Source organism: Pleurodeles waltl, chromosome 11 (genome assembly GCF_031143425.1).
Source record: "Pleurodeles waltl isolate 20211129_DDA chromosome 11, aPleWal1.hap1.20221129, whole genome shotgun sequence".
Classification (NCBI taxonomy): domain Eukaryota; kingdom Metazoa; phylum Chordata; class Amphibia; order Caudata; family Salamandridae; genus Pleurodeles; species Pleurodeles waltl.
Window position 1 is genome coordinate 739,786,920 of NC_090450.1, and position 13,531 is coordinate 739,800,450.

Genomic DNA, 13,531 nt, shown 5'->3' on the forward strand with positions numbered 1-13,531 from the left:
AGCTACTTAATTTAAAATGATGCTCGGAGCAGCCCTTTAATGAGCCCTGGGGCTGCAGTGCTGACACGCCGTTCTTACAACAGCACATTGGTCCCAGCCTGCTTTCATGGTTCAGTTAAACATAACAAACCATTTACTGAGAAAAGCTTTTCCACCCATTTTTTTGCTACCACAGATTAAGAGCGGAAGTCAGAATGCGCTTGCTCAGGTCACCAGCCTGTAGTGCAGAAATGTGAATATAATGCGTAGCCAAAGGTATATACTTAACAGCATAAAACGTATCAGGGCTTTAGCTTACTCCATAGAAAGTTACATATGGCCCAGTCCAAGTGCCTGGAACCAATAAAGGTAATGAAGGAAAAAGACACATTCATATATTATGCATCGGCCCAAGAGGGGGATGGGAAGATCTATGCACCTCTTAGGAATGGCTCATTATTGATTCCAATTATTTTATCCACATCTTCCATAATATGAATGCCTGAAAACTTACTCTGCATTGTATCTGACATTTATAATTTTGATTTTAAGAGTAAACAGAGTAGTTCAAACCGCTGAGCAATGACTTTTGACAATGCAGATTTAAATCAACCTCAGTAGCATTTTGTATTGTTAATTAGCATCTGTAGAGAGCAACATCTATCATAATTATGACATGGTTGTGCCTTTTAGTAGTGTGGGGATGTCCTTACAAACCGTTAAATTGCAGAGTTTATACTGGGTTTAATGCGGTGTTTGGTCAGCACTTTCTTCATCGGTATATGCCTAGACTAAGGAATCTTTAGAGTGGGCCTTATATTCCGCTGGGCCCTTCTGAATTATATGTTTTTGCATGTCAATAAATGATTTCGGCTGCTTAAGGCAGCCGAAATCTCAGTGTGAAAGACTCCAAAGGAAACATGTGGGAATCGGTATAGAAACGCCAATGCCTGCATATTACTCTCCAAAAACCTGTAATCCCCGTTATTTCCACATCCGTGGAATTAACAAAACCCTCGGTAATAGTAATTCCAGTGTGGGGAAATACCAAAGAAACAAACGGGCAACTCATAATGAGAGTGGAAATATTAAAGCAATGTTGAGTGCCCAGGAAGTTCCAATACCTAGTTGTGAGAACTTTCCAATTGCACATGCCCAAGCAAACGTGGACAAACAGAGTGCGAGCACTCAGGCCACAAATGTCATGCCGAAGCCTACAGTGACGCAGAAGGTCCTGGGCACCCTAACTAACACCGCTTTCACATCAAGTAAGATTTTGCCAACTGACGAAGACGTTGATTGTGCAAGATCAAGCAGAAGAAAAGCTGTATTGGTGTTTGCATTGGTGTCCCACCGAGGTACCAACCCATGTGCGAGGGAGAGATGATCCCACCACCATGTGTTCCATATTTAGGTCGATATGTTAGCACAAATACTTGCAACTTCGTTAAGCATCAATTTAACTGATTTGACCCACTGGGCTTATGCTCTTAAAAAAATATATATATTGAATACTTTAAAAATGCTGGTACAGAGGCTTGATCATCAAAATTATAGATCAGATATCAAAAAGGGGCCTGTATGTCTGAAAGGATCCTACAGAGATCTGTGGCACTCTTTTGCAGCATCTTTCAACCTTGATGAAAATGTATACCTGCAAGAATCTCTTCTAAACATAAGGGACCCTGCAAAGCATCTGAGGAGATGTCGTCAGTTAATACTTTCTCCGACCGAGCTCTAGATGATAAATCTCCTACAAAATCCAAATTATGCCTGGGTCTATGAATCAACTCTCCCAAGTTGTTTTAAACTGTCGCTATATGGTTCTTCCAAACATCACCCTCTCCCAATGAATTTTGTAAACCATTGTGCCTTATTTGCATAGTCAACCAGGTATCAAGAATCACCAATATGAAACCACAGATCTGCAGTATCCAGAAAGCTCACAAAGATTGTGGTTCCTATATGCTAAATGTTTCTCTTGAAATATGCAGGATTGGGTTTTTAGTGGAAAAAAATCATGACTGATTGGCCTCCTCATTCCCACCCTATTCAGTCAACTCACAGTCCATGTCATTATCACACTTGAGACTTTGGCAGAAGACTAAACACAGTACTGTAGTTTTGCTGTTGCTACTCTACCTACATTTGGCTTGCTTCTGATGGAGGCAGTCAGCCCGCCATTATAGCCACTACACTATAACGGGCAGTCTGTACCCTCAGCTGAATCTTCATGCCAGCAGGATAGGTTGGGCAAACCAAACACTAACAAGGAGCCCAAATTTTCTGGCAGCCACCATAATGGCAGTAACAAATATATGACCTATAGTTCAAGAGACACTCATGACGTCTGGAATGGAGATAACCTATTAGGGGTAATCAGGGCGCTGCCCAGCCTGAATAAAGTGTAGTCCAATGACCTGCTTTGGGTAGGGTTCATAACTTCCATTGCCAAGCAAAGTCTCAGAGACGCAACAATATCTTGGTGAGCAAACAGGACCACTGTCAAAGCAATTCTAGTAAAGAAAGCTGCACTGTCAGACTGGGGAATCCGTGTTGCTCAAGGCAAGGCAGAACAGTACCAAAACTTCGTAGAATCTCAGATAGATGCCAACCTGAACTTGGGTAAGAGGCAAGGACAATCACAGCCTCTCTTCAGGTCCATTCAGCTTCTTTGATCAACAAAATCTAGGTCTCAGAATCCAAATAAATAATGATGTCAGCGAGAGCTACACACGCAGCCTGCCAATATGGTTCAATCTAACACCATCTCTTTTTCAACCGACCACCCACATAATCATTTAATTTGGGCATGGCCACTAGTAGCCTCACAAGGAGTCTATCTGGTTAATCCGAAGCTCTCCTTCTATGATAAGCATACAGCTCACTGTGGGACAAGTGAGCAGGCGAGATTGATCAATTAGAATATTGCCAGGTTGCAACCAAAATTACAGGAAAAGAATGGATCACCTACTTAAAATCACATACAATCTGTTGCATTCATGAGACCAGAAAGCTTGATGAAATCACCCTTGAAGAGTTCGCTGCTCATTCACTACATCCAGTTAAAGACACGATGGGCAGGCCAAAATCTGGTTTAACAATCTGGGTCTCATTGAGCTTTCAAGCATCAGTGAAAGCAGTAAACATACAGAGAAATGGAATCCATATGCAAAATCTGGACATCAGCCATGATGCACTGTTTTTATATTTATTCAATGTACACATTCCACCAGGGAACTCGAGCAATTATCCAGCAATGTTAAACCTCCTAAGCTCCCATATTATCCTTGGTGCCAGGAGGAAGTATCCCTCTCATTCCGTTTTAATGTGCAGGGATTTTAACGTCCAACCAGATGTATCTATGCTCGACCAAGCAAAGCTGAAAACATGGAGGTCTCTTTCCTTGCCTTGGTTCCAGACCCTGGGATTCATCAAAAGGAAATGGGAGTTCAACACCTTTCTGCTGCAGAACAATCTATTTACAATTAATGGCCCCACCCCTTCAGACCACACGGCACAATATACCTTTAGGTCTTGCAATCAAGAAAGCTTAATAGATTATATCCTAACAAATCAAGAGTCACTGAGCCAAATTATCGATATGAGAATAACCAGGGGAATTGAGTGATCATTACCCTTTAATCGTCACTTTCATGCATCCTTCTATAACCATACGTTCTGGGACATTAGCTTATAGAAAGGTAGTGGGGAAAAACTACTAGTAAAATCTACAAGGAAAAAACTTGGCTATCACACCAAATGCAAAACAAATGTGCATAGCTTGGTCAGCCACACCTGCTGGAACCAAGCCTTTAGGGAAATCCTAGATGAGAAGGAAACATCTGACTTGACTACTATTGAGAAATTTGATACACTGATGAGAGTAACTCATTCTGAAGGTGGCAGTCCAGCACAGCTTAAAAGTGGTACCAGGGTCCCTCTATCGATAATTAAAACAGATTAGTTTCACTGCGAATAAGCAAAAAATAAGCAGACTATCAAATTCCTTACAACCCAGACATTATGACAGGAATAAAAGTGTTTAATTAAGTATAAAAAATATAAAACGTTCACCTGTGAGCTTGGGTAGCCCATGAAAAGGCAACAAGAGAAAAGTAAAATAAAGGTTTTTGGAACTTGGTTGCTTGGTACTGCAAGGGTTCTACAAGAAAACTGGATCCAGTTATCACCTCTGTTGAATGGATTAGTTATTTTGAAAAGCATCCAGCATAGATAAAGCAACAATGCCTCTTCTTGGATTTGTGGTAAAGCATGATAGGGCCCGCTTAGTGCCTCCATTTTTAAATTAATATGTACTGAGAAGTCTCTGTACATGTAGTTTGTTTCTTGTAAGTGTTGATGACGTCCAGTCTGAACACTCTGTTCAACACTAAACACACAGAACACAATGCACTAAGTATTCTGATTGTACATGAAGATAGCTCTGCATTTGCAGACATATCATAGCTTAAAGCCTGCACCTCTGACACAATGTGACATGAGTGGTGCTTGTATTATAAAAACGGCCTCTGCTCCACATACTGCAGAGGAGCACTTATGCTAGGATTATCCTGGAACATAGCACACCATGCTCGAGATGCAGTGGCTGGCTCTGATTTCTACTGTGTACATGACAATATCCTGCACTACACCAGACCAGCTTCCTGGCTTTCCGGTACTTATTAACCAGGTGGGGGGGGGAGGGGTCAGACTGTCCCAATTGATCTGCCAGAGAGTACTCTCACTATGCTCTCGATAGTGTAGGTAGTATCGGACAGGAGTGTACTAACATCATTATACTACCATGGTTGAACTGTATCTTTTTCACTATTTTTGCAATACTGGTTACCATGCTTTGTCTTGTTTGCCTAATAAAGGCAGCTCATGTTTTTTTCTGCAAGAATAAGATTGTTGCAATAAATGATTCGTAAGAACCGTATAACAGTTCTGGCCAAATCAAGGGCAGTCCTCTTTCAGAAAGATCTGTGGCCATGTCTTTAGTCATCCCCATTAGTAGGACATGGGCGAGCAAGTATCACAGGAGGAAATACATGCAGCTATTATGTCTCAAAAACCAAATAAGGCTGCCAGGTCGGACAGTGTGCCACGCAACACTTACTACAATAATGTAACCTTGTGGGCACCAGTATTACCAGCAGTGTTCAACACAGCTTGGAAAGTTGTGGTGGTTCCGTTATCTTGGAAAACAGCAGTTATAGTTTCTTTTCATAAAAAGGGTTCACGGAATGATCCAGCTATTTACGACCCAATTTTATTACTAGACTATGCTGGGAAGATCTATGGAATAACTCTTTAATAGAATGTAAACCTGGGTTGATGAAAAGAATATATTGTCACCATTCCAGGCTAATTTCAGAAATGCCCATACGACAGTTGACTATAAGATTATATAACATGTTTTACACAAGCCGTTATAAAAAAAAATACAACATTGTACATGACATTTATTGATCCTATATCTGCATTCAACTCAATCGAAAGATCTATCTTGTGTCAATTTCTCCATGAAATATGTCTCCTGCCTAAACCTTATTCGGCTGTATAACAGCTAGATCAAAATAACTGCAATGTACAGCATCATCCAAAGACACTGCTGGCTGCCCCCACCTTGGAAATGTTATTTTTGTACCATTCCAAGATGGTCGCCCATGTAGGCGCGCAGGCATCTTAATTGAACAGATTTTGTAAACCTTTATAACAAAAGAAATCCAAGATTTCCGTCAGTGCCCAGGAGTTTGGTAGACATATTTGAATGTCTTTGCATAAAGTATAAGAAAAAACATTACAAGATCTGTTAACCCGCACCCATGAGCATGCACTAATGGCAAAAGTAATAGGTCTGCCAGACCTATGACTTTGCCAATGCTTGTTCTAACTGGACTACTGGTTGTGAATGGAGGCAAGACTGAATGCCCAAAAGCAGCCCTGCTTTGGTAAACGAGCATAACAGCTCCTTTCACTAGGCTGGATTCCACGCAGCGTTCTCGCCTTTTCATTTTTAAAAACTGCAGTGAAACTAAAGCGAACATTCAAACAAACAGTCCTGCCTAATAATCTACAGATGCAAAGGCTTGCTGTCGCGCCAAAAATGCTTGAGATTTAAAACAACAAATTCCAGAGAAAGGGGTGTGTAATTAACACTATCTGCTGCCAAAACAGGAACACATTATTCCAGGGAGCACAGCGCGAGCATTCCCGAAGGCAATAAACAGCACAGGGAACCAGAAGGCAACAAAGAAAACAGATGAAAACACGAAGCAGAGCTGCAGAATGGCAGCGTTGGAGTGGAGAGGAGAAACAAATGTCGGAGCAAGAAGCAAAAAAAATAACAATGCAGCTGCCCTAAGTGTTTTTCCAGTGGTGGAGCTGTCCATTACTGGAGCAGCTAAATACCAAGACTGCCTAGTTTTGTTTCCGCATCTTTCTTCCACCGCCATAGCCTTTGTGTCTATTTATCTTATTTTGTATAGTCTTTTTTCGTCCCAGCTTTCATCCTTTATCACTTTTTCCGAAATGTCTCTCCCTCGTTATTTTGGCCTTTACTGTTCTGTTCCCTCTAGCTGTAGATCAAAGTCTGATGATGAAAATCCAATGACCCATCAGCAAAAAATAAGCACTCTACGGTTACCTTCATAGAGACTTTTTTAATCGTAGTCTGTAAGCTCTCCCACCTAGTGGGCGGCAGACGAGTGTTTTACATGTGACCACATTACTTTACCACATTTGGGTTAGGATCCACATTAGCCCCCAAACAGCGTATGCTTTAGTGGATAGTTGCTGACTTTCGGCAAAATGGCAGGGCATTGATAATGGGAACCACTGTACTCTAGGAGAATAAGAGTCACCATGAGGGTAACTTCGTAGTACAGTTGAGGTGGCTTCAATTCCTAAAGTGTGGGGTGGTTCCAAAGGAAAGAGAATGGAAAGAAACAGCCAGCATTGAGCACGTTTGGTCTAGGCAAATAGGCTCCTCAGAATCTCTAACCAAACGATGTACTACTTTGGGAGGAAACCTCACAAGCACAAAGCCATCTGCTTACAAGTGGAGAGGCCAATGACATAACCCTAAATATCTCTTTGACATCCCCCTTTCCCTCTTCCCCGTGAAACCACTGATACAGCTTTAATTCTGGTACAGTATGCTCAGATGCACTAAGATGAAGTGAATGTCAAATTCAGGGTCCAGCATATGGAGATCAAGGATGTAATCCACCTGGCCTTGATGGCCTTAATTTGGTCAACATTACTGTAACAATAAGTCTAAAAAAAGTGACCCGTAGAATGCAGATTCACGTTCTGAGTGGAAACATCAACAGTGCAGCACATCAAGGTTAATTGATTATTCAACAGAGGAAGCACATGGGTGTGGAAAAATGGTTAAAAAAGACTTAATTTGAGGGAATCATATCAATACATTGGGATAAACGTGGAATGAGCCCTGAGCATCACTTGTGATGATGGGACAGAGTGAATGGTCTGGCGTTGCAGAGAGCCTTTACTTCCCTTAAGTGAATGGCTAAAGAAATAGTGAGTAGCAAGTTTTCAGTGAGAGGCTTAATATAGCAAAACCATTAGCATTAGTTAACCCATAACAGGGTTCAATCATCTGAGCACGGTAAAAAGATTGCTGTTGTCTATTCCTGTTGGTGTTAATGGCCACAGAGTAAATCTTGTAGGTGTCTACCTGGAACACTGATTAAGCCAGAAGCTTAGGAAACAAATTGCTACACATCATCCACCAAGCAATTAAATAGGATGATGTACCTTGGCTGGACCCAAAAAACAGAACCTTAGCAAATTTGCTTTTATACAATACTCTGGAGAAGGATTTCTTGGGAGTTAAAAGAAGTTTACTTTTTCAGAAGAAGAGCCTCATAGGTGAAGGGCTTGCTGATGAACACAGTGCTATGTTTTTAGGTTTTAAAGGTAAGGGGGCATCCATAATTGCCCCCTCTTTCATGAGCAGAGGTATGTGAACTCCTGAAGGGCCAAGATGCTTCCAACGAATAACATGTGCAATGTCCAAGAACAAGACCAACTGAAAATAATACCATGCTCAGGAAACTAGAACTGCCCATCTAGGTGGCACATTACTGGCACATGGGGCACAGACTGGATGCAGTAGTGCAGAGCACCGCTTGAGGGAGTTCCCAGTATGTTGCTGCTCTGCGATCTCTGGTTGTGAACCCACACAATATTTGGAACCATCAAAAATAATGCTCTGCATGTTTGCCTGCTTAATGGCCCTACATTACGTAAGGCCAACAGAGATTTGGGAGGTGAATGTGCTGTGCTTTCTTATGTTAACAGGCCCCTGCCATTATTTGTGTGAACCATTACCACCTTCGACCCAACTGAGGAACTGAGGGATTTTAAAGCCAAGGCAAGGCAACCACTTTGAGCCACTTCTCTTATGTAAAGAGATGCATCAGTCATAAATGGCATTAAGAAAGGTATTTTCACAGCCAGTGCTCGCCCAAACAATGGTTGGTATGTTGTGACACAACCTTGTTAAGGCACCCTGCCAGAAAGTTAGACACTGACTTCACTACCTCATTATTCACACACACCTGGACAGACTGTCTAACATTATGTACCAATTCTCTGCCAAGGGCGTATTGAATGGGGGACCACACCAATCTACAACACGTGTAGTCCAAAAAGCATCTGGAACAACCGTGTCAACATGGCACTGGTCTCCAGGTAGAGAATGATGTTGGGTTTGCTAGCCATTTCTGCCTCCAAGAAAAGGAAGGCCCTTGCAAGTCCTGAGTCCAGAATGAAATTAATGAACTGGATTCTCTTGATGGAATCAGGGTGAATTTTAAAAGTTTTACTCAAAGAGGTAAAATGTGTGCATCAGCACTTGACCAGGGTTTGGAGAAGTGGGTGCTTTGAACTTATGCTGTACAAGAAGATGAGAGGGTGAGGCTAGGAGAGGGATCTTTCTTCACTTACATTTATCATGGCATTGGAAGTGATACGAAAGAGCGTGGCACGTTCATTCACCGTTTTGATCTTCTCCCCACTCTCTGTCACCAACTTCAAATTCTCCAGTTCACTGAGGGAGCGCTGAAGGGCGGCACCATGCTTGGCGATGAGGTCATTGCAAGTGCTCAGATCTTCTAGTTTACTGGACAGGTTCTTGAGGGTACTGTGCAGCTCACTTTTGTCAGACTGCGAGGAAGGCTCCTCATCGCCAGAGTCGTCTGTAAATAAGAAAGCAAAATACAGATTCATAGTTAGCAATATACAGGGAGTGCAGAATTATTAGGCAAGTTGCATTTTTGAGGATTAATTTTATTATTGAACAACAACCATGTTTTCAATGAACCCAAAAAACTCATTAATATCAAAGCTGAATATTTTTGGAAGTAGTTTTTAGTTTGTTTTTAGTTTTAGCTATGTTAGGGGGATATCTGTGTGTGCAGGTGACTATTACTGTGCATAATTATTAGGCAACTTAACAAAAAACAAATATATACCCATTTCAATTATTTATTATTACCACTGAAACCAATATAACATCTCAACATTCACAAATATACATTTCTGACATTCAAAAACAAAACAAAAACAAATCAGTGACCAATATAGCCACCTTTCTTTGCAAGGACACTCAAAAGCCTGCCATCCATGGATTCTGTCAGTGTTTTGATCTGTTCACCATCAACATTGCGTGCAGCAGCAACCACAGCCTCCCAGACACTGTTCAGAGAGGTGTACTGTTTTCCCTCCTTGTAAATCTCACATTTGATGATGGACCACAGGTTCTCAATGGGGTTCAGATCAGGTGAACAAGGAGGCCATGTCATTAGATTTCCTTCTTTTATACCCTTTCTTGCCAGCCACGCTGTGGAGTACTTGGACGCGTGTGATGGAGCATTGTCCTGCATGAAAATCATGTTTTTCTTGAAGGATGCAGACTTTTTCCTGTACCACTGCTTGAAGAAGGTGTCTACCAGGAACTGACAGTAGGACTGGGAGTTGAGCTTGACTCCATCCTCAACCCGAAAAGGCCCCACAAGCTCATCTTTGATGATACCAGCCCAAACCAGTACTCCACCTCCACCTTGCTGGCGTCTGAGTCGGACTGGAGCTCTCTGCCCTTTACCAATCCAGCCACGGGCCCATCCATCTGGCCCATCAAGACTCACTCTCATTTCATCAGTCCATAAAACCTTAGAAAATCAGTCTTGAGATATTTCTTGGCCCAGTCTTGACGTTTCAGCTTGTGTGTCTTGTTCAGTGGTGGTCGTCTTTCAGCCTTTCTTACCTTGGCCATGTCTCTGAGTATTGCACACCTTGTGCTTTTGGGCACTCCAGTGATGTTGCAGCTCTGAAATATGGCCAAACTGGTGGCAAGTGGCACTGTGGCAGCTGCACGCTTGACTTTTCTCAGTTCATGGGCAGTTATTTTGCGCCTTGGTTTTTCCACACGCTTCTTGCGACCCTGTTGTCTATTTTGAATGAAACGCTTGATTGTTCGATGATCACGCTTCAGAAGCTTTGCAATTTTAAGAGTGCTGCATCCCTCTGCAAGATATCTCACTATTTTTGACTTTTCTGAGCCTGTCAAGTCCTTCTTTTGACCCATTTTGCCAAAGGAAAGGAAGTTGCCTAATAATTATGCACACCTGATATAGGGTGTTGATGTCATTAGACCACACCCCTTCTCATTACAGAGATGCACATCAACTAATATGCTTAATTGGTAGTAGGCTTTCGAGCATATACAGCTTGGAGTAAGACAACATGCATAAAGAGGATGGTGTGGTCAAAATACTCATTTGCCTAATAATTCTGCACTCCCTGTATACATAAAGGTAGAAACTTCTACCCAGACTCTCTGATCATACAACTGATAAAACATCTTCAGTTGATCCTACACGTGATGTTTTTATTCTCTCCAGACCATTTTCAGACACTTGAGTCAATTATATATTTAAACTATCTCTGATTTCACTAGCTTATGTCAGCGCCTTAAATTCTAATAGGCTTCGAAGCTGCCATGCAAAAATGATTTATCCCTATTGGAAACAGAACACATACATGGTGATTTAGTCTCTGGAAATAGCCGAGACGTGGGTGTAAACACTGTTTTCCTATCCACATCTGATATTTCCACATAGAGGTGGACTGAGAAGATTTTAAAGGACTAGACTGGATGTACCTCGAATGACTCAGACTACATATTTGCATCCGTTTGAGAAGTAACTATTTAGAGTTCTGAGAAAACAACATTCGATCATGACTTGCACTATATCGTTTAGCAGATGGTAAATCTGGGTGCAAGTCAAGGTAGCTGTGGAAACAGCACATACAAAATTGATAAAAATCATATATATTTACACAAGGGATTCTGGTGGAAAACTACACAGTGTGAACTAACTCCATGGTCGCACGTAGACTCACCCCTTCTAGGCTGCGTTTCCCCAAAAAGAACCAGCACGACCAATTCATATGCATTATTTCAACTGTAACATCCACAAAATGGGATTATTCTTTGGCGGGGGAGGGGTGAGTCTAAAGAATAAATTACAACATCAGGATATAATAGAATTACAATTTATTTTCACAATTTTTTGCTTCAAAATCTAATAGAAATATCCTGAACTAAAATATTTCATCAAAATGAAATAGACAACTGGATCTCCATCAAATAACAGCCAGCTAACAGTGCTGCTTATGCTTGCTGTGTTGATGCTTGTGTCGCACTCGTTACTCGACCTCTTAGTTTGGACTGTTAGTTCCTGAGTGGATGAGTCGTGGCTTATAAATTGCAGCAGTGCATGTACTGGGTGATATGACGCAATAACTGGTTTCTCGTGAACCCTTAAGCTGTACAGAAGGATGGAATATATGATATTTGTATTGGATTTTGTAAAAAATATAACGTTTGTACGAATAAATTGTACTTTTATTATATCTTCATGTTGTAATTTGTTCTTTAGACCCTCTTTCTCCTCCATTCAAGAATAACCCCCTTTTGTGGCCGTCACAGTGGAAATGGACCCAAACAATGTTTGTGTTCATAATTTCCCACATTTGTTTGAAGAAGTAAATACCATCGCAAATGTAATTTGCAACAGCAATTTTCTGTACACAGTTGTGAATGTCCTCTTCAAACATAAAATGGGTTATGGACGAAACCCCAAGTTCTCTGCAACTTAAAAGAAGCACAGATTCTGGTGTTAGTCTTAAAGGCCTTCTTTAGAAGCCGACAATGAAACCAGCAGAGGCGCACCACGCATCCCAGAACAATCGCTTCTCAACCACTGTCACCAACTAATGTGGGAATCCAACAATAAGACAGTCAGGCTCCTAGTAGGCGCCCTAACAGTTAAAACTCGTAGTGCAGTGTTGCGCGTGGCTTTGAAGGCACGAGGGGCAGGAGGGTGAAGAAGGCTGGAACCCCTCAGCCAGGTGATACAATGGGATTAGTACAAGCACTCCCCTCCTCCCAGAACAATCATTTTTCAACCACTCCCACTAATTCAAGTGCAAGCTCAGCAGCAAACTATGCAAGTGCAAAATAGGTCTCCAAGCAGGTACATTCATAGTGGCTTCACCATAGTCAGTTTCGAAAGGACAAGGGGCAGGAGAAGGAAGCCTGGAAGCTCTCAGCCAATCCATATGACGAATACAATACAAGTATGACACTACGATCAGGACAAGTGCTTCTCAACCACTCCTACTACTTGAAGTACAAGTGCAAGTAAGCAACACTGCGTCAAGACTCAAAATAGGTCACCACACAATTACTCTCACAACAGGACATCATACCTATAGGTGTTGGTAACGATAGTACATGACCTGTGCAGTTTCGGGTTGGTGCACCTTTGGGCTCAAACTCATATCAGCAAGTTACTCTAACTATAATCTCACGCCATGGATAACTAGAGCCCATACCTAAATTTCTGTCAGCTTGAATCATTAATATTCTCAAACTATATCTTGTGACCAAGACATTGTTCTGAAGTGACCACAAAGGAACGTCTTTGTCAATCCATGAAGTAAATATGCAGAATCTATAGCTAAAACTTGCAGGTTATGTGCAGAAACGGATGTCGGTGAGATCTATAAACACATAACATGTTGATACGATTGCTTATTGCAAACAAATACACTGTCTTCAGTAGCTGTAATGGGCACTTTTTCCTCTTTAGCAGGAATAGAGTATCAATACCCTACAGAGGCACTCCTGCTCCTTAGGACAGGAATAAGGAGAGTGTGATAGCCCCTAAAGGCACTCTTCTTTACGGTAGCAAGGCTAAAAAATGATTACAAGCAAATAGAGGTCATTGTGTATCTTGTACCAACACAAGAGAGTGATCCCTCGCATGTGGAGTCGCTACTGTCCCTTATGAACAGATAAGTTGTATGCTAGTCTACAGAGTATTTGTGTCTGCACCAAATTAAATAAATCTGCATAGTTAAAATGAGGCTATCTGCTGTTGCCTTCACTGCTCTTTGTTACGCTATGTTATTCGCATTTGTACAGAGCCCATTTTACCATTAGAATGGT

General features: G+C 41.6%; 1 protein-coding gene across 4 annotated transcripts in view; it reads right to left on the minus strand.

Moving 5' to 3' along the window:
* OSBP2 (oxysterol binding protein 2) overlaps positions 1-13,531 on the minus strand; it is a 1,025,274-nt gene that overhangs the window by 549,318 nt on the left and 462,425 nt on the right. For all 4 annotated transcript variants that reach the window (XM_069214447.1, XM_069214445.1, XM_069214446.1 and 1 more), the window contains one exon: positions 8,962-9,212. In XM_069214447.1, the coding sequence (XP_069070548.1) occupies positions 8,962-9,212 (251 nt within the window). The remainder of the gene's footprint in view (positions 1-8,961; positions 9,213-13,531) is intronic.